This window comes from Salvia hispanica, chromosome 5 (genome assembly GCF_029641045.1).
Source record: "Salvia hispanica isolate PSC_SH4W2 chromosome 5, Shi_PSC_v1, whole genome shotgun sequence".
Taxonomy (NCBI): Eukaryota; Viridiplantae; Streptophyta; class Magnoliopsida; order Lamiales; family Lamiaceae; genus Salvia; species Salvia hispanica.
The window spans coordinates 27,955,587-27,983,386 of record NC_142696.1 but is presented as its reverse complement, the minus strand read 5'-3'; the positions used below and the strand labels follow the sequence as shown (position 1 = coordinate 27,983,386).

General features: G+C 35.8%; 2 protein-coding genes across 5 annotated transcripts; one reads left to right on the top strand and one right to left on the bottom strand.

The window, feature by feature from the left end:
• Window positions 1-6,279: 6,279 nt before the first annotated feature.
• LOC125186823 (NOL1/NOP2/sun family protein / antitermination NusB domain-containing protein) lies at window positions 6,280-12,139 on the top strand. 4 transcript variants are annotated; one of them, XM_089058127.1, is made up of 19 exons: window positions 6,281-6,544; window positions 6,660-6,686; window positions 6,764-6,808; window positions 7,131-7,285; window positions 7,375-7,488; window positions 7,577-7,642; window positions 8,046-8,129; window positions 8,212-8,322; window positions 8,634-8,725; window positions 8,810-8,870; window positions 9,280-9,339; window positions 9,452-9,512; window positions 9,853-9,960; window positions 10,124-10,239; window positions 10,320-10,391; window positions 10,877-10,962; window positions 11,329-11,425; window positions 11,543-11,681; window positions 11,759-12,139. In XM_089058127.1, the coding sequence occupies exons 1-18, from the start codon at window positions 6,361-6,363 to the stop codon at window positions 11,672-11,674; spliced, it is 1,671 nt and encodes a 556-aa protein (XP_088914253.1). In that variant the 5' UTR covers window positions 6,281-6,360; the 3' UTR covers window positions 11,675-11,681; window positions 11,759-12,139. The 4 variants fall into 4 exon arrangements, with proteins under 4 accessions (XP_088914254.1, XP_088914253.1, XP_047939232.1 ...); XM_048083274.2 differs by having other exon boundaries at window positions 6,282-6,544; window positions 8,212-8,298; XM_089058128.1 differs by lacking the exon at window positions 8,046-8,129 and having other exon boundaries at window positions 6,280-6,544.
• Window positions 12,140-16,058: 3,919 nt separating this feature from the next.
• Window positions 16,059-24,079, bottom strand: SRT1 (sirtuin 1). The gene is made up of 14 exons (XM_089057989.1): window positions 23,881-24,079; window positions 23,169-23,198; window positions 22,999-23,091; window positions 21,802-21,921; window positions 20,912-21,012; window positions 20,661-20,769; window positions 20,135-20,214; window positions 19,458-19,536; window positions 19,143-19,196; window positions 18,679-18,775; window positions 18,144-18,226; window positions 17,659-17,726; window positions 17,277-17,382; window positions 16,059-16,575 (listed from the first exon to the last, which is right to left on the bottom strand). The coding sequence occupies exons 1-14, from the start codon at window positions 23,977-23,979 to the stop codon at window positions 16,276-16,278; spliced, it is 1,419 nt and encodes a 472-aa protein (XP_088914115.1). The 5' UTR covers window positions 23,980-24,079; the 3' UTR covers window positions 16,059-16,275.
• Window positions 24,080-27,800: the final 3,721 nt, after the last annotated feature.

Sequence of the window (27,800 nt, the reverse complement as noted above, 5' to 3'; positions counted from 1 at the left end):
AAGGAAGATAAATGTCATTGATGGAATAAGCAAAATGCAATCACACCATGCTAACAAGTATCCATAGCTAGACCTTCAAGGAATCCACAAGCCCCAAAGTATACTTTTACTTGATCCATGCTTGTGTTAGGATTGGTATACTGAAAAGCATATTTCGAGCATGTTGCATGGATAGAATTGCTTGTATACAATAAATTCTACAATCCATTTTTAACCCAAGGCGAGAAGAAGTAATTTTATCGCATTGGTGTTTGCTTGTGCATTTATAAGATGTTTCTCAAACATTTAAATGTATAAGAAGCAAACAAATCTAATTCTTTTGCATAATAGACTGGTCGTGAACGATGTTTACAGAAGGTGACGCAGTCGGTTCTTGTAGAAGAGAAAAAGAACTTCACAACCTAGATAGGCTTTGGCTACCTATCGTGAAAGGCTGAGTGTCAGTCTGTATGTTTCCTTACCTTAGGAAATAAACGACACTGGTGTGGTATAGCACTGAAGGATCTAACAGTTGAGACAAGTCTTTCTTGCTATTTACTGAAAGACGAGGAAATAATAAATTGAAGAGGTAAAGCCCAGATTACTCGTAATTTGGGATTGGACGGGCAGTTAATATTATTTTACTATAGTGGCTGATAATAATATTTTGTCACAGACTTCTATTAAATTGGGGCTCAATTTAATTAGTAAAAATCCAACAGGTTTGGCCCAAGTCAAACCTCCATGGATCCTTAATCTGGCCCATTATAACTCAATATAAAAGGAGATTATTAAGGAGATTAAGAATTAATTTTTTTATATATAATTTTCGTTCTCTTTAGGGGATGAACGGTTTTTATCAGTTCTCTCAAGATCTGGAATTCTATCTCATTTCTAATCAAGCTCTTTTCGATTCTGACAAGTTTTGCCCACCCAAAGGTCATAATATGAGTTCGGGATACATATAAGAAGATTTGTGGTTGAGTACAAAGATCATCTCATGGAGAATGCACAAGCAATCGTCAAATCTTCGGAGAATCTGTTTGGTAATCCTAAACCGTAGAATATCTGATACGCTCGGATTTTGCACTGTTTTAAGGCCCTTATTTGGTCTGTTTTTAATGTCTAAATCGCAATTCATGTCCGCATTTTACATATTTTATCCATTTTGGTATTTTGACATGTTTTGTGAGACTTGTGCATATTTGAGCTAAAAAGATAGGAAAAAGTCGAAGATGGAGTTAGCGTTCAAGATGCCCAGCGGCCCGCTGCGTGTGTCGCAGCGACCGCTACGTCAGAAGCGGTCCGCTCCGGAAGAAGATGTGCTAAAAATCTGAAGACGCCAAGCTACCGCTGGGGAGTGCGCAGCGACCGCTCGAGAAGGTCCCGAAGCCACTGGACTAATTTGCAGGGACCGCTACAACTCATGCAGCGACCGCTACACAAATGGGCAGAAGCTACGGGCAACGCACAGCAACCACTGGCCAAGGTGCAGCGGCCCGCTGCGAAAACGCGGCGCACGATTTGACCTAGATTTTCTCCAGATTTTACTAAAATTAGCCAACCTTTTCCTTATATCCATAGGATTCGAAATTCTACCTATATATACCCCCTCAAACCTCTTCATTCATACACACTTTCACCTTGCTTTTTGCTTCACAATTCTAGAGCATAATGTTTGAGAGATCTTCGTTGTGCAAGAGGTTGAAGATGGATTCAAGTGAAGATCAAGGCTACAGGATTCTACCTTTGGGTTTTACCACTTTAGTTCTTATTTTTACATTGTTTTCCCTTCAAACTATGTTTCTATATTATTCTATCATGTGTAACTAAATTCATAGGATTCTAGGGATGTGTTAGTAACTCTTTTTGGTTTATACAATTCCTTATTCTATTTAATATCTATTTTGTTTTTACTTCGTTTCTTCCTTAAGTTGTTCCGTAATACTGCATGCTTGAGTGACACATTCGATGTTGATTTGATATAACTTGCTAAAAAATCGTGAGAGGAGGTTGGCGAGTTAAATCCACTTAATAGACACTACAATTAGCTTCCCTTAAAACGGCACTGTTAATTGAGAGTGAGGATTTTTCAAAGGTCTTAGGAGCTTTTAGGAGTTACGAATCTAGGATTGACAACCCTAGTGTTAGTAATCTACGCTTGTACAGCATGGGCATAACTTGTGTGACTCGTTCTATCGAAGTATAAACTGTGATAGGGTATTGTAGTTGGAATTTGTATAACCATAATTGTGAACGCACATCCCCGAATTCTCTTATCTCATATATTTCATCTCTAGTCTTTGTTGCAATCTGCTATTTATTGCTTTCAGTTTGTTTGTTTTCAAAAGTTTTTCAAAACCCACTGTTTCTCCAAATAGTAAAAGAAGCTTAGTAGAAGGTAGTCAGTCGGTGATCTTATTCCCCATGTTCGACAACCCGGTACTGACCTTTAGCTATACTAGATCTACCATGTATACTTGCATGTATTTTTAGTGCTAATAAAAAGTGCATCAATATCATGAATTAGGGTTTTAATTCTTTAAGCATGATTTATGTGCGTTCTTGTATGCAATTGATTGTTTAACATGTAGTTAATTAATCTCATAATCGGTCAAATAGATCTGTAGATCTGATTTATTTGTTTATGCATGTCTTCCGCTGTGCAAGGGTCACCAAACCCCAACAGCTTGAACTAGCAATTGATGGAAATTCTATACTTGAACTACCAATTGATGGGAAAAGCAACCTAGAAAACCAGGAATTGGATACAAACCCTCAAGGGAAGAACAAAGCTCATAAGCTACAAATTCAATGTTCAACCAATGAATAAAATGAAAAAAATGCTATTTATAGTTTAGACTCAAAATTCAAGGAAATGACCCACAAAATCTAAGTCCGCGTGATTCGCCCGGTCGGGCAAATTGTAAGGCGGGAAATGCCCGGCCGCACGAACTTTCTGCCCAAATGTGTAAAAAACGTGGAAAACGCCCGCCCGGGCGTTTTCCATGTCTCATTTAGCCCGGCAGCGCGTTTTCTCTGGACTCTTCATCTCTTCTGCGCGGCTTTAGTAAATCGGCCATAACTCTCTCCACCGGACTCCAATTGAGACGTGTAAGATACTCAGAGCGTTTGGACATCATCTTAGTAGGCCAATCACTAATTGAAACTAGCTGTTGTTGTAAACTTTGACGCACGGCTTTCATGATCGTATCATCCTCCCCTTCTTGGGAAGGATTTTCCCTCAAATCCGAGCCTTCTCTATTCATCTTATCCTCGGGAGACACTCTCTAGCTTTATTAGATCCTCGGCGTGCCTTCTCTCTCATTCCCGGATCCCAATCAATCCATGGCTCACGTCGAAGTGAAGACTTTTGCCTTCTAGCACCTGTGGTCATATCAGGAGCACCCCTCTATCGTCGCCTTCCAGTGGAGCCACGCCCAAACGTGGGGCTCGAAATGGTTCTTCCTCTTCTTCCCACTTTTGTTAAAGCTTCGTCTCTTCTTGCTTCTACCGCCACCACTCTTGTAGCTGAGCCAGCAGAACGTAGTCTGGCGATAGCGATGCCGCCTCCTTTCTCTCTTCTCCTTCCATCTACGCCACCACCGTTCAGAAACCTCAAAATTGGAGACGAAAAAGAGATCGCGAAATTAAAAACCCTTCAAAATCTAAGTTTAATTACTCTTCTTTTCCTCTTCGGGTCCGAGAGCTTGTTTATGAGCAAGTTTGGTATGACCATATAGTATTACAGTGGGAACTTTTCATCGATTTTTCGCCCCGTCCCCCTCGACCTCCATGTTTCCGCCTCCCTCTGTGTCGCCCTCCACTCCCTTTCCATGGCGCTCCTCTCCGCCACTATCACTATAATCATAATATTAGTCCACAATAAACATCGTATATAGTTCACTGTAATCATAATAAACATCATTGTAAGTTGAATATGTTATTTCACTATAAGCATCATATACTTCGAAAAATGAAAGAAGTGAAAGTAAAATAAATCTATAGGTCTATAAGAAAAAAACATTAGATGAATCCTAGGTAGGTTGAAATCAGTGACATGACATCACAAATAGTTAAACTGGAATGCAATGAAATGAATCGACCGACGAACTTACAAGTTTGAATTGAAGCCATTATAATATCTGGAAAGAAGCGATGGCGGAAGTAAACGGAGAAGGAAGCAACGACAGAGTGAATGGATCGGAATTAGGCAAATGAAGAAGGCAACGGTGAACCCTAGTTTTTTTTGAACGAGCGACAATGAATGAACCCTAGATTTTCGACTAGGAGAATTGGCGGAAGAAGAAAGAGGAAGAGAAGAGAAGAGAAGAGAAGCGCGAGGAAGACAATTTGAAAATGAGAAGTTTTTCTAATTCTAATTCTAATTTTGTTTGTTAAATGACCATTGTACCCGCCATACCAAATCTCTCTTATTGTGAACTAATGTATGCTTTAATATCAAAAATCAAATGGCAGAATATTACTCCTTTCGTCCCGCACTGTTTCCTTTTTAGTCCGTCCCATAAGAATATGCACTTTCTAATTTAAGACTCTAATGAGGTAAAACTCATTTTCCACTAACAATATTTTAATTACTTTTTCTCTCTACATCTCTCTTATTATAGCAAACTTACATTAAAATCCGTGTAAAACCCAAAGTGCATATTCTTTGAGGACGGAGGGAGTAGTTGATTTCTTAATCTTGTGGCTGAAATTTGTCCAGTTATATAGTACACACTTAAAACTTGCACCATATCACTACTCCTATTGGTCCGTTATTCCGGGCCGAAAGTGAACACACCCTTAAGAGCATCTCTAACAAGAAGAGGTAAATGAAAGAGGTATATTATCTATTTGTCTTCTCATAAAGTGAAATATACCATTTCAAAAAATAACACATTCCAAAGGAAAAAGGTACTCCCTCTGTCCCATTAAAGATGACCCACTTTCCTTTTTAGTTTGTCCTAATCAAGATGACTCATTACTAAAATTAGAAATACTTTTATCTTTACTTTATTCCGGCTCTCCTACTTTCCTCTCTCCACTTAACACACAAAATAAAATTACATAAATTCTCGTGCCGCCCAAGGAATGGGTCATCTTCCTTGGGACGGAGGGAGTATATAGAAAGGTAAATCAATTAAAAAAATAGTACAAAATGCATTAAAAATATAAAGTATAATACCTTCTCACGTACCTTCTCCCTTGGAGAATGATTTATCATGAAAAGAAGACAAATATGATAGTTATAAGATTTTACATCTCCATTGATGGAGAGGTAAAGTAATACCTTCTCAAATACCTCTCCTCTTGGAAAATGATTTTTCATGTAAAAAAAATAAAAAAAATAAATATGATAGTTATATAAATTTACCTCTATATTTACTTCTCCTCTTGGAGATGCTCTAAGTACTTCCCCCCTATCACTAGGGGTGGGAATACGGGTATCCGTGGATACCCGACCCGAAAAAACCGGGTACCCAAACCCGAAATCCATCTAAATGTCTATCCAAAACCCGACCCGATATATTTCCAGGTACTCCAATACCCACCCCGGGTATCCATACCCGACGTATCGGGTAACCAAATACCCGACTCTTTACATTTGTTAATAACTAATAAAAAAAATCAAAATTTATATATTAATATAAATAGAGAAATATTTAAATTGACTAATATCTTTAATGTTGCATTTATTTTGTAGTATAAAACTATAAAAAGAGGTCACTTTTATTTGAAAGTATATTATTATATATTTATATTTATGGGGATTGGTTATGCAATATGTAACTAAAATAATAAAAGTTACACATTTAATTAAACTGTAGAAGCAACCAATAATATAATTCAAAAGTCAAAATAATAAACTAAAATATAAAAACCACACGAGTTGGTCATGCAATACGTAAAACTTGAGAATTTGGAGAAGCTGTGAGCTAGAGTAAGAGAGATTGACTTATTTATATAAGTTTAGAGAAAAATAACCTAGTAAGTTGTAATTATTAAATAAATTAGTCTAGCTCTTGAAGCTTAAAATGGCTAAACATACTTTAAAAAATGCTTTAAATAATAAATTGGATATTCGGGTAATATCCGATACCCATTCGGGTTATCCGATACCCGATTTATTTTAAATTTCAATACCCAATCCCGTATCCAATCCCATAAAATTGGATAGTGAATATCCAATACCCGGCGGATATCAGGTCGGATACGGGTAAACCCAATACCCAATATCCTTATTTCCACCCCTACCTATCACTACTCCTATTGGCCCGCTGTTCCGGGTCGAAGTAGAATAATGAAATACCGCATAGGAAAAAGAAGAGCTCAAATATTTTATGAACCGTCTTCATTTTTATCTCCCCATCGAGAAATATGGAGGTAGTGTGCTCTCGCGTATCATTCTTCCATGAGAGGAGCTATACGAGAATTGTGAGTGGAGTTGTGCCGAGGTTTGTTTGCTCTACTTGTGTAGCTGTGGTGCAGCACAACCATCGGAATACTTCCAGAGACAACTCTGCCACTACATCTTCGACTACTAGAACCAGAACAAGAACAGGTCATTTCATTTCGCAGCCTCGCTTCAATTTGAAATATTACTTTCAAGTCTTCAAGAATTATGTTATTGCCGCTTTCTTTGTCAGATTTAATCTCATCCTGTTTTTATGTTGCAGGTCGTCCACACACTTCAACTACTGGAGGTGTGCAATCTATCTCTCTCTCTCTCAAGATAATATTGATTTTTAATTGCGTGCTTCAAGTCATTCTAATGGTGCAGGCAATGCTGGGAAGCTGAATTTGGATATATCACCTCACAGAGCTGGTATGCTTCTACAGTTTTTATTTCAAAGATTGCTATGTTTGAGTCATTGTGGTCCTGAGTTGGATTTTGGTGGTCTTGATACAAGTATGTCATCCATGTGTAGAAATGAATGATTTTGCTTTAGGTTCTCTATGCGCTGTTTAGCTGTGAATGGGGTTTGGCCTTGATTGTGGATTCCCCAGTTACTACTTACTGCACTTTATCACCTTCCTTGATTGATTTTAAACTTGTCAATTGTACTTCTGCCTTCCACTAATCATTTGGAAATTATGCTAACTTGGTGAGAATGTTATAATCAGCCTTGTTTAACTTCCTTAAATAGTGTCTGCTGTGAGATTGATGCGGATTGAGCTTGGTGGTGCATTTGCTGACCTGTTGAATGAGCAAGGCAAGGGTTCAGGGGATAATGAGATGGGATATGTTGAGAGAACTCTTGGTTTCCGCACCCGTGATCTAGAAGATAGAGATCTTCGGCTGGTTATCCTTCTCACTTGTCACTTACGTTTGTGGTTCAAATTTTCAAATCAAATCAGAACTGGTTGGCAATCTAAAGATTGGGTTTTTAGGTTACAGAAATTGTTGGGGGTACCACCCGTTGGAAAAGATACCTTGATCATTTGATTCTTTCACTTTGTCATGATCAAAACGCCATCAAAAATATGGAACCTCTTCTACTTCAGGTAGGTAGACAGAAAGTTGTTGTTTATTTTTAGATGATGCAATACTACAGTTTTCCTGTGTGCTGTATGCTTACAAATGCTCTTTCAGATTCTTCGAATTGGTTTCTATGAGATCCTAAAGCTTGAAATGCCTCCATATGCAGTTGTTGATGAGGTATGAGGATGCATAAAATCCCTAGTACCTAGAGTTTTCTTGTTTGTGACAGTTATATGCCCAAAAATAACTATAATTAATTAATACTAATCCATAAGCATGGGTATGATAATTTTTGGGTTGCTGCATATAAGAAGTATAATGGGTAGCTGTGTGTGTTCTAAGTCTCAATTAAGTGGCATTTCAAATTTTCTTTTGATCATTTTATTTAGTGAATGGTTGTCCCAAAATCACTTTTCTCATTCCTTTTCCATTTACTTTTTCAGATGAAAGATGATATTCTAAATATACTTTTCCTTTTCTAACTCTATCTAATATAAATTTAAAAAATTCAAGTCATACACGTGATTGTTTTGGTTGCCTGAAACTCCATCTTTCTTATGCATGCTTCTCTTATTTATAGAATGTGAAGCTTGCAAAAGCTGCACTGAGAGTTGGTGCTGGTAATATGGTTAATGCACTATTAAGGAAGCTACTGATGCTTAAGGTCAACTTTCTGCTATTAAAATATATATTAGTGTGTTATTTATGATATTTTACTTACTTTTCTTTCTTTTGAATGTCTACAGGAGAAAAGCTTGCTCCCTGAACCAAAAGTAGACGGTGATGACAGGCAGCGAGCACGTGCTTTGGCCACAATTCATTCTCATCCTGTTGTGAGTTTGTCTTTCAGCTTTAAGGTTTACAGTGTCTTCATCATCATAACTCTTTCTTGAGTTAGCTTTTTCTCCTGCAACGGTGAAGACTACAATATTCTGTCTGTGTTCGACTTTGAGTCTCTTTGAATGGAATAACGAGTCATAATGACATTATACTTGTCAATGCTCAATAAAAAATTTTAAAGAATGCACGTTAAATGTACTGATTGATTCAAGATATGTACGTTTTAAAAAATTCGGGTTCCCATTGATATCAGTCTCTTCTAGGATTCTCCCATAACATGAAACTTGAAACCTTACTTGGACCCAACCTTCCTTTACATGTTCTCTAGTGGATGGTGAGACGATGGATCAATCAACTTGGTCTTGATGAAGCAGTCAAGTTTATGACATGGAATAATTCTGACCCTGGTTTCAGCATCAGGTTTCATATTTACCCCTTTTGAAAACCTTCTCATTTCAAAAGTGTGTCTCTTTCACTCACCATATGATATGATGACGAATTCAGAGCGAACACAGCTAAAGGCTTCACAAGGGCGGATCTCGTTGGAGAACTTGAAAAGTTGGAGGTTGGTACTTAATTTTCTCTCACGGACACATGATGTTCACAGGCTTAAACATGAACTAGTGTTGAAATGCTTATTAGCCTATATCGATAAAAAATAATATAGGCCAATCCATTGTTTACTAAGATAGATTGGAACTTTAAGATATCCTATGGCCCTATCGACAATTAATTGGTTGATTCATATCCTATTGAAAGGGGTGGGATTGGAGAAATCCTAGTGATGAATATGAAAATACTCAATAATATATATTATCAATTTTACTGATTTCTGAAAATTATTATAGTAGTTATTTTGTTGTTGTTGTCTTATCTTTATGGGTCTGAATTCCAAGTATCCCTTGCAAGAGATGGGAATCACATTAGTTTGTCAATGTTCAACTCACTTTTTTCCCCTTTCTCATCAACTTTAGGTTCCATATGAACTTTCTCAGCACTTGGAGGATTTCGTCCGCATCAGAACAGGCATGCAGGTAAGAATGTTATTGTATACAGTCGGAAAATAGATTGTCTGGCTCGTAATCTGTGGTCAAACTGTCAGAATTTCGTGTCAAGTTCTAATTCGTCCACATTTACTTCTTCCAGATCATCATACAAGCTGGATTACTGAAAAAGGGTTTCTGTTCAGTCCAGGATGAGAGTGCAGGTAATATTCAAGTCCTACAACTTCATTTGAAAACCAACAGATTACCAATGATGAACTTCCTCTTCCATATGAATCATCCCGTCTTTGTATACTTTCTCATTTCTTCCTGGCTGAATAAATTCTACGCCATACCAAAATTCGCTTCGTTCCCTTGCAAAATCTTCTTGTCTGCTGCCCATCCACATGGCACACATATTCTCTTGTTAATATAAAGCAACCTGATTGCAATGATCTCATTACTCCTGAGGATATCGTGCACAAGTATGGGACCATGCTATTCAATTATTTCCATATGCATAACCATGAGTTGCTCAACGCAAACTTTTGTCATAACTTGCAGGATTGGTGGTTAGAGTTGTGGATCCAAAACCTGGTGATAGCATTATCGACTGTTGTGCAGCTCCGGGTGGAAAGACTCTTTTCATGGCTTCGTGTCTGAATGGCCAAGGTACAATGCTGCAGAATGTAGCAACTGAGCCCTTGTGACGAACAATTCTTTGAGCAAAACTTACAATGATCATCTTGTTATTCCAAAATTTCATACAGTTCAATCATGGTAAAACTTCTCCGTATAACTTCCGCTAATGGTGCTCACTTGACATTGTTATCAGGTAGCATAAGCGCAGTTGATGTAAACAAAGGCCGATTGAGAATCCTCAAAGAGACTGCCAAGTTGCACGAATGTGATCAAGTTATCACTACCATCCATGCTGATCTTCGTGCACTTGTAAGTGAATTTCTTATTTAAATAAAATTATTTTCTGAGAGAATGTTATATCATTTTTATTTTTGTGTTCAAATTTTCAGGATGCTAATATCCTGAAAGGTGATAAAGTTCTGCTGGATGCTCCTTGTTCTGGATTGGGTGTACTATCTAAGGTATATTATGTTACAGATCAGTTCCTGCAGCGAACGGATCAGCTAATATTTTTTTTTTCGGTAGTTCCTTAACTAATAGAGCTAAGGGTAAGAAGCACATAGAAAAGGACGGAAGTTGAAGAATCTGTATCTTTCGGAAATCAGCAGAGAACAAGAACTAGATCGTCGGGCAAACACCTTCCCAGCCCAGAAATCTGCTACTAAACTCTTAAACTCGAAACCTCATGACCCTTATTTAGATAAAACTAGAAACTTAATTAACTAAAAATAGGACTTAATAAAATATCTACAAATATTTCTATTTCATCTCAGTTGAGTCGTATTGTTTTATTCAACTATGATAACCTTTCTCCCAAAATAAAATTTAGCATGTCCCTCTAGTACTGTTTAGTCACTTATTTGTCTCTCAGTTTCTTTCTTTTCCTAGTTTCATCTCTGCTTATTTTCTCAATGCATTACTTGGCTGTAATTTATTCGTTTTACAGAGAGCAGATTTGCGCTGGAATAGGAAACTGGAAGACATGGAAGAACTTATAAATTTGCAAGACACCCTTCTTGATTCAGCTTCTAAGTAAGTCTAGCAGCTGCTTGCATGCACTTCTTTAATTGGCTATGTTAGCATTGCAAATTAAAATTTGAATCTGGTACGACAACGGATTTCATGGATTTCCAGCAAAATAGATATGCTCGGTCCATTTCTGCAAAGATAAATGGCAGTCCAGTGAACTATTGGCGTAGTACATGCATGCTAAATGTGCAGCCACCTACATTCTCGTCTCTATTTTTCCTCATTGGGAGCACTGGGCATCTGACATTCAGAAATTATCCAAACCAACTTTTTTATTTGTACAAATAATGTCCAAACTTCACTTCCTATGTGATTTCAAGAATTCTATCTTCTTGTACCATTTTATGATAATTTGCTTTGCATCTACAGTTTGGTAAAGCCTGGTGGAGTACTAATATACAGCACCTGTTCAGTCGATCCTGATGAGAACGAAGAAAGAATTGCTGCTTTTCTTCTGAGACATCCGGTAAGTACCTGAAGAAGTTACTTAGCTCTTTACATCGGGAACAGTAGTATGTACCATTCAAGGATATACTTTTACCATGCTAAGCGAAACAGAGAACCAACGTTCTTGTGTTTGCAGGAATTTTCTGTAGATTCGGTAGACAAATACGTGTCCCCCCCGTTTGTCAGTGAAGGTGGATTCTACAGCTCCAGCCCTGTCAAACACTCGCTCGATGGAGCCTTTGCAGCTCGTCTTATAAGATCTACCTGACTTACCAGTGAGTGGAGTTATGCTACGTAGCTGCCGGTTCCTTTTAATAATCAGTTATCAATTTACACACTTTTTGCAATGCAGTTTTACACAATTATTCGAGCACAAGTCATCCCGCAATGTAATTGCTCTTGGAGTAAATTTAAAAGCTCAAGATCTGATGTGTCCTTGCTAAGCAAATTTAGCTTAGAGAAATCGGAAAGGGGTTGGAAGAGAACGCACCAAACTGCCTACTTGCGGAGAAAGGAAGAGCTTAAACGGTAAATCTAAACTCCTTCGGGCATGATTATTCGACATGACAGTGGAAGGCTTTGGAGTGCAGAAGATGGTAAAAATTGGATCTTTGAGCCTTGGCTCAAATATACAGACAGTAATCAATTTTGAATTTAATATTCAGTGTTGGATACACATTTTCCAGCTTGTATTCCATGTCCAGTCAATAAAAGTGTATCATATTTTACAGCATTTGAATTCATATCTTCAAGAAAACAGTATAATCAATCTCAAGGAATCAGAAGCATAAATTGAAATCGAAACTCCCATATATTAAACCAGGAATCTGAAATAAGCTCTCTATCATTGAAGTTGAACAAAAGGTGTAATGATTTGACCTGTTTTTACCTTTTCAAATTTTTCTGATAAACTCTTTTATATAGTATGCATTGGATTACATTAAATTTTAAATTAAGGCAAAATCTGAAATAACGAGGATGGATAGTAAAATTAATAGTACTCTCTCTGTCCCATACTAATAGAGTCATTTTGTCATTTTTGTTCATTCAATAGAGTCATTTCCCTTTTTAGTAAAAGTCGACACATTTTTCCACATCTACTTATTCTCTCTTATTTTTTTTTCTCTTCATCTCTCTACCTTTTTCATTTTTCACTTTATTCTTTCTTTACTTAACTCACCTAACACAATTTTTCTTAATCTTTGTGCTGAAAAGAAACGTCTCCATTACTATGGAACGGAGGGAGTAGTTACTTAGAGTTGATTTCATAAATGGATATTAAACTATGATGGTGGTATAAAATTTGTTACTAAAGTTTAATTTGTTCAAATTAATATTTCCTATGTCCCATAATAAACACCACACTTGTCTAATGACATGAAATTTTAGGAATATTATTGTGTGTTAAGTGGAGGGAGAAAAATAGGTCTATACATGGATGCGGGTTTTAATGAGAAATCGGTAACTAAATTAAAATGGAAAAGGAGAAAAAGTGAGTAAATTATAAGAGAAAAGAGAAAATGTGGGTAAAGTATGATTGAGAAACTTTTCATTTTTGGAAATAAGACTATTTCATGGACACTAAAAAAATTGAGACTGTTTTTCAGGGATGAATGGAGTAGTTATTTTTTATGTTTTCGAATAAAAATATCCTCGGCGAATAGAGTAGTCATTTCCCGCTTTCATTGTGCTGTTAAATTTTCCATCATCGCTCCATCGTCTTCCTCCAAGACATGATGCAACCAGTCCACCGTCTCCGCAAAAGTGCTAATCTCTGCAGCCTTACAAAGCTGCTCAATTTGATTCCATTCAAACTATACTCTTCTTCTACTAATGGCTTTCGAACGAATGAAGGGTGTAGTCTATAGTTGTCAACATCATGGCCATACCTGGATTATGCTCTTCTTCTAATAATTGTTTTTCAAAAATGGTAAAATTTTGATATAGCGTGTTTTAGCATTTGAATTGTAGAAGATCATGCTTTTGCATTGGACAGTCCGATTATCGGATTGTACATGAAAACCACTTGGGAGATTGTTGTATTTCCTCATGCATAAGTTGTGTCCACATTGTTTATCCCCATATATTTTTACATGACTGAAGGTGAAGTTTTGGTTCCCTCAATACAGCATCCTGTGTGTTTTGGGATTCAACTAACTTCTCGTTATTGATAACATGCACCATTTTTTGTCATTGTTTCCAACATAGCAAGATTCAACCTGCATAAACTTTGGCATAAAGATAGCCCAATTAGAAACTGATGAAAGAATAATAGTAATTAATATTCTAAATATGGGAAGTTTTAAATCGTATAGAATTGTGTTCTGTATTGAATTATTGAAAGAATAATGAGGAACAGAGATTCATCTTTTGTATAGATGAATCGATGATTACAAAAGAAAAGAATATACACCAAATATAGTACTCCCTCCATCCCTAGCTAAGCGAGATGCTCTTTTTTGCACTTGTTTGGAACAATAATACTACATTCGTCCACAAAAAAACTAATTTTAAAATTTTGGGTTGTCCATCAAAATTAGATCAATTCTAAATATGGAAAGTTTTAACAAATACCAACCATACACATCATTCTAAATGTGAATTCCACAGTCCAGTAAGCTCTCTTACTTAACCAATTTGCGAATTAAAACTTGTGTTATTATAACTTTGTCTATTTTTTATGGACGGAGAGAGTATACAACTTCGTCTGATTCTAAGTGGAACATTTCTTTTCCGGCACGAAAATTTATGTAGTGTTATTTTGTGAGTTAACCAAAGAATAAAGTAAGAGAAAAAAAATAGAGAGACTGATGTTTCAATTTTAAGAAATGTGTCATTTAAAGTGGGATATCCAGAAACGATATGTGTCACTTAGAATGGGATGGAAGGAGTAGTTAAAGTATAGAGAAAGTAAAGTAAGAGAGAGAAGTGCATTATTCTCTCTTTTACTTTATTTTCCCTCGACATCACCTATTAAATACTTTGTATTATTTTTTCAAAATGAATGAAAAAAAAGAATGCATTGCTTAGCAAGGGACAAGGGAGTATATGAACCAAAGGTAAGTAATAAATATTCTGTCCCAGGGAATGAGATTTACTTCCTTTTCTAACACTCCCATCAAGAGTAGCTTGGTTTTCGATAATTAAATTCCCTAGTAGGGTTGAATTTGGGTCGAATTTGAATAGGGTTGAATTATTTGGATCCATTGTCTTACTTTTGTTGTATGAAAAAAAAAATAATAATAATAATAGGAAGAAAAATGAATGAATTGAGAGAACGTGAGAATGGGAAAATAAAATTAGAAAGTGTAGTTAGAAAACGGTAAAAGGAAAACAAAGATGGCCCCAACTATCAACTTATTAAAAAGTAGAAGTGGGTCGTTTTGGTGGAGATTGGTGATCAACCAGTCGCAATAAACAATAATAAGGGGCTTCTTGGTATGATGGAATAGAATGGTGTAATGGAATGTGATTCCTACTTCCATTCTATTCATTTGTTTGGTGTGATGAAATGAATGGGTGAATGGATAAAAATGCAAAAAAAATCCAAGGAAATTGACATTTCATTCCAACCTCCATTCCATTCCACCCTCATTTCATTCCATCATACCAAGCATGCCCTACGTAATTCACATTTATATTAATCTTTCGTGCATCAAACATAAATTTTCAGACCAATATAGATAGAGGGAATATAGAAACAGAGTAATAATATGTTACATACCTTATGTGAGCATCACTCTCGTTTGATACATGTTTAATATTGTTCATTTCGATTTATATATTTAGTTTGATTTCATTAAAAAATGTTACTCCCACCGTCCAAAAGAAGATGACACACTTGGAAGATGACACAAGATTTTAGGAGATGTTTTCTGTGTTAAGTGGTGAGAGAAAATATAATTTTATAATTGATGTGAGAAGAAACTTTTTCCAAAAGAGAAATGTAACATCTTTCGTGGGACAAACTAAAAAGGAAAGTGTGACATCTACTACTATAGCACGGAGGGAGTATTAAAATTTTGATTTCACATTAGAATCAAACTAAATATATATATCAAAACGAACAATACTAAACATGCGTCAAACGAGAGTGATGCTCACATAAGAAGCTCACATAAGGTATGTAGCATATCATTCCTAGGGATGGGTCGATACGATATATCGTATCGAAAACGTTGTATCGTGTATCGTATCGAAAATATCGATATGAAAAAATTTCATATCGTTATCGTATCGAAAGTTTCGATATATCGAATTTCGATATATCGAACTTTCGATATAAAAAAATTTCATATCGTTATCGTATCGATATTTCGATATATCGTACCGAAATTCGATATATCGTTAAATATCGATATATATCGAAAATTTCGATATATATCGATATATATCGAAAATAAAATATCGATATATATCGAAAATATCGATATATCAAAAAATTTCGATATATATCGTATTTTCGATATATATCGATATATCGCGATATAAGAAAATTCATATCGTTATCGTATCGAAAACTTACGATACGATATCGTATCGTATAGAAAATTACGATATATCGAAAATTCGATAATTTTTCGATATTTTTCAATACGATACGAGCGATATATCATTTTTTCGGTATTTTTCCCCATCCCTAATCATTCCTATGTAGAAACATATTGATAAAATCACAAAGTTAGAAACAATATCTATATTTTCAAGTTTCCTATAATTAAGGTGGACTGAGAGTGCCATCTACCAAAAAAACAAAGTACTCCTCAGATCCCAACCCCATCAACTTCAATATCTGTAGCAATGTAGGGAGATCAAATCCCCATACCATATTCTACTCAATATTTACACAGCTAAATCACACCCCCCAACTTACCTTCTATGCCTACTCGTGCGCTTCCGCCCCTTTGTTCGCTTCCAACAAATCCCGCTGTCTATCAAACCTTCGTTTCTCCTCTTAAGCAAGCCGTTACTCAGAGAAGACGCCTCCAAAGAATCCCCGTATTCTATAATGTTTGTAATAATTGCATGGACGATGACCTCACTTTTGGGAACTAATATGCCCCTCCTCTCCACCACTGCTGTTTGGCCGCAGCATGCCTCTCTCACTGCTCGCTCTTTTAGCTTCTCGATGATAGAATCCTTTTCTTCCTTAAGAGAGTCAGTTGGAATCTGAAGATAACGTGCTATTAAATACCGTGTAATGCAAGTCAACAATATGAGGTTGATTTCTAGGCATTATCTGCGCACAGAAAGTATATTTCCACCAACTCCCTAACCCGACCCTCTGCAACGAATATCATGAACGAGACTCTGTGAAGTTGCATACTTCATGCATGAATTGGCTTATACTATTTATCAAGTGACATCCCCAAATTCTCCTCGTGAAATATCTGGTTACTAAGAATCCATATTTGCAGAATCCCCAAATCTCTCACTGCTATGAGACAGGTCTTACTATAACTTTATCTCGTGTATGTAAAGCATTAACAAATTGATAGCTATCCCAAGAAAAATAAAAATATCTCCATCCGTCCCTGTAAAGTATGAACATTTTGTTCGGCACGGGTTTTAATGTATAATTGGTAAAGTAAGAGAGAGATAAAGGGTAGTGTAAGTAGTGTTAGTGGAGAGTGGGCTCTACATCATTAATAGTGTAGTGTAATGGTATAAGTTTAAAATGATGTGCAGGGGTAATGTGTTAGGGGTAATGTGTTGTTTAACTATTCCAAAATAAGAAAGTTCATTCTTTTCAGGGACATACTAATAAGGAAATAGTTCGAGAGGGAGTAATAAAGGTATTATTTGGGATTACAGAAGGAACAGATGATAATGCTAAAAATTAAAACCCTTGAAGGAAAGTTTATTTTCACCTCAAAATCAACAGGTATTTTGAGATCTGCATGTGTACACTTGCAACCAGTACTGAACTGCAAAGTCAAGAAAACATCCAAATGTTTTGTACTCCTAGCTGTCCTCCTGATAAGCAATGGACAATAGTTTTTGGTCCAGAAAAACAAATATACACGTTAGGTCATACTTCGATAAGCACAAGGCATTCAGACCAATGAGCACTCCGAGAGTTTAGGTATGAAAAATGAGAATTTTTCGTGTTAGGAAAAAGACCTTCCAGAAAGTACTCCACAGTGGAGAAAAGAATATGAGACATTTTACAGCAAATATAACCCCGGCCTCATTCTATGTGGACTTGGATAATTCTAAGACATAGCTACAATAGAAATGAAGTATATATACCTTTTGAGATGAAGAGGTTGATCATATAAAACAGCTGCCTTCATGCTTAGACTTTCAGTGAAGGAAACCTAGTGTCCGATTACAACAGAAAGTAAAGACCCCAAAGTAAACCAGAAATGCAAGTTAATCCGCAAAAGGTCCCAAATGGTTAATCTAACTGGCAACGTATTCCAGATCCATTGATATATATAATTTATTATATAACCAACCACAGCTATCAACGTCTCCAAGTATGTGCTCAAATATTAACACCCAGCAGCTAAACAAAGAACTCAATAACAACTACTACTATCAGGTAACTAAGTACCAGCACTGGAACTGCTTATTGTTCCCACAGAAAAAAGCAAGAAACTTAATGTGACTTGTTTCCTTTTCTAATCAAGAAGCAAATTAGTTAGTGATGAGTTCTCCTGCCTTTCATTTACTAATAGAAACTCAGTATGGGCATGTATAATTTGTCAAATCAGTAAAGTTCATCAATTTACCTCTACTGATTTGATAAAAGGCAATGGTGCTTGCTTCCCATGCACACTGGCTATCCTGAGGGTCCAGTTCACATACTTTTTATCTGAGAAAAAAGTAAACAACTATCAAAAGCAAAATTACATAAAATAGTTGCAAGCATTTTCTGAGTGAACTTTTACATAAAAATAGAAGTATGACATCTGGCATAAACCAGATAAAACTACTTATAAATGGTCTTTTGGCCTGCAGTGTCATAACATGAGATGCTTGGAGTGCTGGGATAATCCATTGGGGATAATCATCAGTTAATGAAAATGTAAGAAGAAAAAAAGTTCCAATTCCACAAGTTGGAGATATACAGGTAGAAGTTTTATGGGGAATTGGGGATATAGAATAAGGTATAAACTTTAGGACCCTATGCAATGAAAAGTGAGATGAAAGTCTTTGAAGAATATTTAGGATTACACATTAGAAACAGTAAGTCAAAATTCAGATGAAGAAAATATTAACAAAAAAGAAGGCAAATTGATGAATCATTTTGAGATAAAACAATACCTAGACTTAAGGCCTGGGTTATAATAATCTGGAAAAGATCAATCCTAATAAATGGAGGGATACGCATATTTAGCATGCCCATAACTCCTGTCATCACCTGAAAAAAGGTAATTTTGGCCATTATCACAACACAGAGTTAAGAAATCATAACATTTATGCAACAAAATTATAGTCATTCCCGCCAAAAAGCTATATCACTGTCAATGTAGATGGTGACGATTGGGTCAAAGAAGAACTGTGAAAGGGTGCAGTTTTATAAGCCGAAACATGGCGCAAGTGAAGAATGGTTTCAGGTGAAAGAAAAAAATGAGATCAAACAACTTGGCTGAGTGCCCAGCCTTATTATTTTCATTTATATTCAGTACCTTCATTTACTTAATTTAATATAACCCAAAGATTCTTAAGATTTTATCTTGGATGAATAAAAATAATAAACAAATGAAGTTTGTGTCATTAAAAGTCACCTCGTCAACACGTCCGTGTATCACCAAACTCGCTTTCTTGTCCTTGGGAGTTTTCTGAAAATTAAAAAGCATATCTTAATCCAAGTGCCAAAATAACAGCCATTTCATCTTTCTTTCTTTCTTTTTAGTTGGGGGATGGGGGGTTGAATTTTTACCCAGATCTCTCACCCTCGCAAATGAGGAGGAACACCACTAAGCTACAAGCCCTAGGATAGAGCAATTTCATCTTGCTTGTGTGTTACATATGAAAGTTTAGAGACACTTCAGATATCACATGCCATTCAGCTGGGATTCAGAATTGTTGACACCCTTTACCTGGAGATTCACAATTACGATCTTCCCACCACCCTTAAGGCATTTTAGGGGCAAATTGCATGCAGGAGTAATTTGCAAACTGCAGAGTGTAATATCAGTTAAAAAGAGTAAAATCAAGATAGCTTCAGGTGAAATGAGTTGCAGATGGTGGCATGACAAGATCCGCAAACCTCACAAGTAACAACTTGCGTTTAAGGTTTAGGGCTTAGGGTGAAGCAATAAGACCATTGTTGACAGCCAGGATTTTAAATGCTGACGAAAAGCTACATTTTTCTAATGCAAGATGAGTCATCCTGAGGATAGTAGAATTTTAAGATAAGAACATCTCGTGCATTTCTGAAGATCTCGATTCTTGTAATTTCATGATATTAAGTTCCGTTTTCAGGCTTCAGCAAAAGACATAGCTCTACCTAAACGGCTAAACCAACTTACTTTTTTAGTACAAACAGGAGTTATATGCCAGTTTGCATTTTAATAACCAAAGCTTCCTTCGGCTATGACCAAGCTTAACTAGTGCCTAGAGGAAAATCATTTTGTATGATAATAGCATTCCCCAGGTTTATAATTTTTGCAAAGGAGCAGATCTATTAAGCCTTTAAAGAACATAAAAAATGCTGAGTTCTCAAAGTGAAAGAGATGGATATCGCTGCACAAGTAGATATAATTTCATTAAATACCTGGTTCCTAAACATAATACAAGATCAGCCATTTTGCAATGTTTTGCTGCAGGATCCATCTCCTTAGGCGGCAGAGCATCCTTTCAGATAAAATGAACATTAGCTCTATGGCTTTGAAATATGATGAGTGAAGCCAGCTTTTCACCAGGTCCAATCCAAAATCACAAAGCAGATAATAGTACCAAAACTTTAGATCATTGTTCACACTTCATAGTGCATGCAATTAAATCTAATGTTCAAAAGGTAATAATTTTATGATCTTTGTAGTTCATCCTATCGAAGAGCTAATAGGAGACTATTTCATCAACTACTACAAATTCATTACTCATAGATCTGCAATGAGATTACAAAATGACGCGTGTGTGCATGATATCGTGGAGTTTAACTTTTTCTCAGACCCAAAGGTAAACAAGGTATGATGAACTCACTGAACCTTTCAAGTTACACCACAGACGAGGAGAATCAAAACATCTATTAATACTTATTGACAAGCTCAAATTTAAGGGTTCCCCAAAGAAAATTATACCTCCCAGTCCAGAACAGTATCCCTCAGTTTTGCACCACAACCTGCTTTGGAGCATCGGCGAGTCGTCTCCTTCAACCCAATAGTCTCAATTTCAAAGTCCCTGACATATCTACAAGGGAATTAACCATTATAAGCAAGCGAGTCCAAGCTCCAAAGATAACATTCTATGTGCAATGGATAAAACGACAAGTACAAATTGAATTAAAAACTTACTATTAATTTTAATTGAAAATCATATTAAAAATACATACTCAGCTCCACATGATGGGCATTGTTCCATGAAGGAGTCTCCATGTAATTCAGAAAGTTTTTCCCTGGGTATTCCAGAACGAAGATGGAGGCCATCAACATTCTAGCATATCAGACAAGTCGCCACAAAATCAGAGTTAAAACCGCCAAATCAAGAACAACAATGTAACTTTAGATGTCAAGCGTAAAATATACTTCATATGATGCATTTCAAGTGGAAATCATATAATTGCAGAAAAACAAAAGTGGAAAAGCTAAAGAAGAAAAATAAATTCAAGACGTCCGTCTGATCCTTCTTTAATACTCCCTCTGTCCCTGAAAATTTGTCACCTATTTCCTTTTTTTTCCGTTCCTAAAAATTTGTCACCTTTCACTTTTACCATTTTTGGTAGTGGACCCCATATTCCACTAACTCATTCCCACTCACATTGTATTTCAAAACTAATACTCCCTCTGTCCCCCAAATTTTGTCACCATTTGACCCCGCACGGGTTTTAAGAAATGTAATAGAAAGTGAGTTGAAAAAGTTAGTGGCATGTGGGTCCTACTTTTATATATTAGTTTTAAAATAAAATGTGAGTGGGAATGAGTTAGTGGAATGTAGGGTCCACTACCAAAAATGGTAAAAGTGAAAAGTGATAAATTTTAGGGACGGACGAAAAAGGAAATAGGTGACAAATTTTCAGGGACGGAGGGAGTATATAAAAGTAGGACTCACATGCCACCAACTTTTTCAACCCACTTTCTATTACATTTCTTAAAACCAGTGCCGGATCAAATGGTGCCAAATTTTAAGGGGCGGAGGGAGTATTAGAAGAGTGTAGAAAATAGATAGAACCGATTACCTCCAATTATGTTCAGTTTAACATTATCATGGAGGCATAAGGCATACCTGGCTAATCAGGAACTTCAGGATACCAGCCTTCTCAAATTCAACTAGTGCCATATGGGTTGTGCTTGGTGTTGCTCGATGGAAAGGTAAAGATGCTTCTGGCAAGGCTTTGCCTTGGCGCTGCGAATCAGTGTGATAATAACTTAGGAAAAATAACAGGGGCAGGGGCGGGGGTCTTCTAAAGTTTCAAGCAATAATAACTTTACAAACATCTGTACCAATAAAAAGAAACCAAACTACAGTGGCTATGAAGGTAGAAATGGTAACCTTAGAAGTTAGCGCACTCATACCTATAATTAAGATAGATAAGTGCTACATGACATATTCTAATATTAAAAAGCATTGGAGTTAAAAAAAGGTTTAAAATGAAGGATTTAGAAAATTGAGAAAATAATTATCTTGGAGAGCCATGTAGGATTGCGAAAGAGTGTGAGCTCTCCAATATGTATTGGAATAGATAATTAATTAACAGAGAGAAAATTAGATACTAAATTATTTTTCCCGTTCCAGAACTGTATGTGAGATTTTCACCTCAGAAACCAAACTAAAGCGGCTAGGCTATGCTATGAATGATAACATGTTGCACTAACAACCATGTGATTCTATGAAAAGAGGCGACGATCAAGATCCACCAACCATAATTTGCTTACTAAAACATAACCATGGTTCTCTTTCTTCCTCAAAGGTTGCATAAAGCTAAAGTCATGAGGTATAAAAGCACAAGGTATTATTGTGACTGATTCAAGATCCACCAACCATAATTTGCTTACTAAATGCTAACTATCGTTCCCTTTCTTCCTCAAGGGATGCATAAAGCTAAAGTCTTTAGCCATGAGGTTTAAAAGCACAAGGTATTATTTTGACTGAAATCACTTTTTCCATGTCAAATGCCAGGTGGTGCTGTATTCAAATTATTGCTCTCCCATGACAAGATCAAGAAATGCATTATCAAGCAACTAAAATGAAAATTTAACTCATGATCAAGAGACACAAATTCAATAAATGTCCATTAAATTATTCCAGTAGAAAAGTCATTATTAATTTTTTTATTAAAGAAATGAATTTTAATTGGACAGCACTATGATCACATTCAAACAAATAGAATGTTTCTAGGATGCAATGTTTGCCTGTTTGGTGGAGCCTATTAAAATCATGTCAAAATGTTCTTAAAGAATGGAATGCTGAGCCACCCAGTACCTGAAGAGTCCAGATGCCCTTGGGGCCACGAAAGTCAGGTATACCACAAGAAGTGGATATCCCTGCCCCAGTGAATACCACCATGTGCTTGCTCTGCATGAACATATAAGGCTCTTCAGTTTAATTGAGACAACCGAACTCGATGAATATATACCATCGCCAGGTCAGACCTTTTGAATCATCCCAGCGAGTCGTTCAACCTGAAGTGAAGACATTAAGTTGCAGTCAAACATTCATCAGACTATTTTTCGAATGATGCTGTAACCTACAAGTACAACCCCTTTTAACACATAAGCTAACAATCACTCCAAAGGGAAAATCTGATGCTAAGATTTATAAGGGTTCAAGAGTAACTTCATCTTGGTTTGCTTGGTTTTGGTACACAATGGATAAAGGTTGTCATTTAATTCAATCACTTCCTCTGCAAACAAATCCATCAGTTTGATCATATCTATACTATGAATCCCCCAATAACCAGCCTTAATTTCGATTGACAAATACCTACAATCACTTCATATGATTTCAAAATTCCAAAAATGGGAAAATCGGGTTCCATTAGATCATTTCTCAAGAGTCGAGGAAAAATAAATGCTTCAACATAACAATGAATAATGCTGTTCACCAGAAAGCATTTTTCACGGAAGAACCAAACAAATTAGTTTAGGGCATCACTAAACCCTCCTATGATAGAATGACAATAATTTGAGAGGAAAGATACCTAAACAGCTAATTGAAGTAATACCAAACAGAGATAGAATGATCATCGAAGCACAACTAAGAAAGAAGAAAGAATTCATCAACAAGCACTGAAAATGCATCACAGTAGGAACAATGTAGCCAAAACACAAAGTAGAACAATGAGACCCCCAAAAAAATCTTTACTTTTTCCTGGAAAACGTGAGATGGGTCGAAAAATTCCGCCATTCCAACGTTGCCCACATCTTCTATGAAGGAAAGCTTCTCGGCATACCCCAGAGACATTTTGGGTTTTTCCCTTTTCTTTTTGGTCTCTGGGAACTTGTTTATTAAATTATTTTTATGGGTATTTGATGTGTGAGAGAGTCGATCGAATTAAAATGGTTGAATTGGATTTTGCGCACAATATATAACGTCTAATAGATTCTTCTCCTATGTAAATATATTCGAATTGGCAGGGCCATATTCTGGATCAAAAGTTCAAGTTCCCCTTTAGACCACTTTGTTATTTATGGACTAATGTTAGCTCAATAGCACCCGTGCTGCACCTACGTAAGGATCACCTAAACCATCTCCTCATGCATCTCCTAAAAACTATAAAAACTAGAGAGTTCATACTTTCTAAAAACATAGTACAGTATTTAATTCGACAACTAAAAATATAAAATTAAATAAATTTAAATTTAAAATAACATAGATACATATATTGATTAGGACAGTTTTGGGTCTTAACTTATAACAGAATAATCAGACTTCAGTCACAATAAATTGAAGAAGAAATTTATTAGCATGTACTTCCGTTGTTCGTCAATTCTAAATTGAGTTTGGTACAAATTTTAAGAAATATAAAGGAAAGTGTGTGACAAAAAATAGTGGAATGTGAGACTTATTTTTATTTTTGCAAAAGGTTGAAACCTAAACCCCAAAGGCCCCCACATCCCAGCCCAACAATATTGTGAAGGGTGTTCAATCAGCATACGCAATGGCCCATTAAGGGGGAGTGTGTAACTCATTGTCCTGCCAGAAGTCTACTTTCAAGGCCTCATACTTGTGCCTGAAAGGTGTTGCAATCACACGGCAGTAGTGGGAATTGATCATTGGTCATTCTTGCAAATATGCCCCTTCAGAACCAATTGCACTGCCCTAGTTTTGTAATAGAATGTGAGAGGAATGAGTTAGTGGAAAGTGGAATGTACTTATCATTTATAGTAAAAGTAAATCGGGACTTCTAATGGCGGATGGACTAAGATGATAAACTGAAACTTCTAACGGCGGAACAAGGGGTAGATTACAATAATGTTGTAATACAGAGTATAATATGTTGTAAATGAAATTATTTGTTATAGTTAATACTCCATTAATGAGGATGCAAGGCTAAAGACCAAATGTCTCCTCCCTCTGTACTAGATAGGTTGTCTCATTTTTTAATTTCGATCGGTCCTATATAATTTGTCACATTTTACTTTTTGTCATTTTTGGTAGTGGACCACATATTCCACTAACTCATTCCTATTCACATTTTATTATAAATTACTATATATAAGTAGGATCTACATTACACTAACTTTTTCAACTCATTTTTCATTATATTTCTTAAACCACGTGCCAGGTCAAAATGAGACAAACTATCTGAGACGGACGGAGTATTTGATATTGAAGATATACTCCCATCGTCTATAGATGACACACTTAGAGAATGACACAAGATTTTAGGAGACGTTGTTTTATGTGTTAAGTGGAGAGAGAAAATAATACTATATTTTTATTAATTTAAAAAAAAAATTTTTATAAAAAAAAAATATATATATAATATTTTTTATAGGATAAACTAAAAAAAAAAAAAATATTACATGTGGGACTAAGGAAGTAATACGGGAATGGATCCCGTATTGAGGCTAAATCACAAAATTAAAATACTTTGCTTAATACACAACAATTTAGGAACAAAACGCAGCTTTCTCATCATCCTTTTTCATTCTCTTTTTTTAATATTTTCATCCTTCTCTTTCTTTCTCTTTATCCAATATATCGATTGATTCTTGGTTTTATATTAAAATATTGAAAAACAGTCTTCCCTCCATTCAAAGAAAAAATAGATCATATTTGCCATTTTTAATTGTCCATAAAATATAGACCAAATTTAAAAGGATCACACAATTAAACACTACTAATAATATGGATCTCATATTCCACTAACCCTATTTTTGTCTTACTCTTTTTCCTTCTCTTTTACGTCACCAATTTCACATTAAAATTCGTGTCATTCTTAATGGCTTAATGCGATCTACTTTTTATGGAGGGAATATAAAATGAGTCCATATAAAGTACTCTCCATTATCATTCATGAAATAAAATATTTATAAGTTATTTCAAAACGGAGAACTACAATAAAAGTTAAATTTTTTTAAAAAAATCATTAATTAACCGAAAGAAAAAAAAATTAAAAATAACATATTTTTGAGCTAAATATTTTATTAAAGAATGATAACAGTAATTTATTCATTATTTAAAAATACAAAATAAGAATAAAAATATTAAAGAAAGAGAATGAAAGAGGAGGCTCTGCGTTTTGATCCCAAATTGTTGTCCGCCCATGTGGGTGCCACGGAGGAGGAGAGAGTAGACCTACCCACGGTTTATCGAACCGGCAGTTAAAACCGAAACCGTGAGAATTTCTCGAACTGAAACCGTCGATTTTTAAACCGTGGTTCGGTTCAGGTTCAAAAATTTTCGAACCGAAACCATGCCGGAACCGCGAAAAACCGCTGGAAAACCGTGAAACCAAGCCGGAACTGCAAAAAACCGGCGGTTCGAAACTGTGAAAAACCGCCGAAAAAACCGTCGGTTTGGAACCGAAACCGAAACCGGCGGTGTTGGAACCGGAACCGGAACCGCGAAGCACCCTTGCGGTTCGGTTCCAGTTCAACAATTTCCAAAACCGGAACCGGCGGTTCTGAACCGTAACCGTCGGTTCCTGAACCGTGGGCACCTCTAGGAGAGAGCGCCGTACCCGGCGGTGGCCTATTATGAGGCGTCGGCGCCGCCGCGGCTGTGAAACCATGTTTTTTTATTTTATTTTATTTTTTATTTTCTTAATTTATTTTGTGATGACTAGGCGGAAGTGTTTTTGGGGCTGTGATGACGTGGCATAAGTGTTTTTTGAGATGTGGCGGGGCTGTTCCGCCTTATTGTGGAGACTCTAGCGTAGCATTTTGTGTCGTGATTTAAACTATAGTAGGTGATCCACCACCCCCTACTAAATAAAAGTACACATTTTATCGACCAAATATATCTTACAGGTATATCATTATTGCAATGTGTATCAGATGCAGTAGTATCCAGGGTACGGTTGCCCCTCTCCGATGACCAGTTACCATGGATCCAAACGTATATTTTCCCTAGTCGCCCCCTTCGTTTGTTTCTAATTTTGCTTCGAGGACGAAGCATAGTAGCAATTCCGTCCTCTCCATTTTTTATCTTGGATCCGTCACTAATCAGACGTGTTTAAAAGAAACATGTTTTATATCATTTTGTTACTAACTTTTATGGAACATGCAATAGTTGGAGATATAAATTTTCTAACTACGTAAAGTTAAAATATATTTTATTTTAGGCAAAATACATTCTTAGGTCCTTATACTTTAGTTAAAATGTTTATTAGGTCCTTGTACAATTTTTTCGTTTTAATAGGTCCTTATACTTATGACAATTTTTTTATCGGGTCCTCGTACAATTTTTCGTTTTAGTAGGTCCTTATACTTTTATCATAACTTTCATTAGGTCCTTGTACAATCTTTTATTTAATAGACTTTTTTACATTTATCTTGGATAATAATCTAAATTTAATTAAACTGAATGAACTTTTTAATATTTCATTATTTAACTTAGCATAGTCTATAAAGATAATATCATCTTGTTATCCAATAATCTCAATAAGTTGCAGAGAATAATAAAAAGATTAATTGTGATTATTGAAGATTAAAATCGAAGTTTTTTTTAGAATAACTATCCGAATTTTCAATTGATTATTTATATTTATATTGAAAGATACGTTTTTCTGAATATTTATAATCATAAGATAAGCTAAATAATAAAATTAAAAGGTT

Bases quoted from the DNA above. Each gene is read 5' to 3' on its own strand.
- LOC125186823 (XM_089058127.1), top strand. From the start codon at position 6,361: ATGGAGGTAGTGTGCTCTCGCGTATCATTCTTCCATGAGAGGAGCTAT. The intron at 7,643-8,045 runs GTATGAGGATGC...TCTTATTTATAG, and splicing joins CATATGCAGTTGTTGATGAG to AATGTGAAGCTTGCAAAAGC. The intron at 9,340-9,451 runs GTAAGAATGTTA...TACTTCTTCCAG, and splicing joins GCATCAGAACAGGCATGCAG to ATCATCATACAAGCTGGATT.
- SRT1 (XM_089057989.1), bottom strand. From the start codon at position 23,979: ATGTCTCTGGGGTATGCCGAGAAGCTTTCCTTCATAGAAGATGTGGGC. The intron at 21,922-22,998 runs GTACTGGGTGGC...ACTGATTCGCAG, and splicing joins AGGGCATCTGGACTCTTCAG to CGCCAAGGCAAAGCCTTGCC. The intron at 17,727-18,143 runs GTAAATTGATGA...ATCGGACACTAG, and splicing joins CTTTTATCAAATCAGTAGAG to GTTTCCTTCACTGAAAGTCT.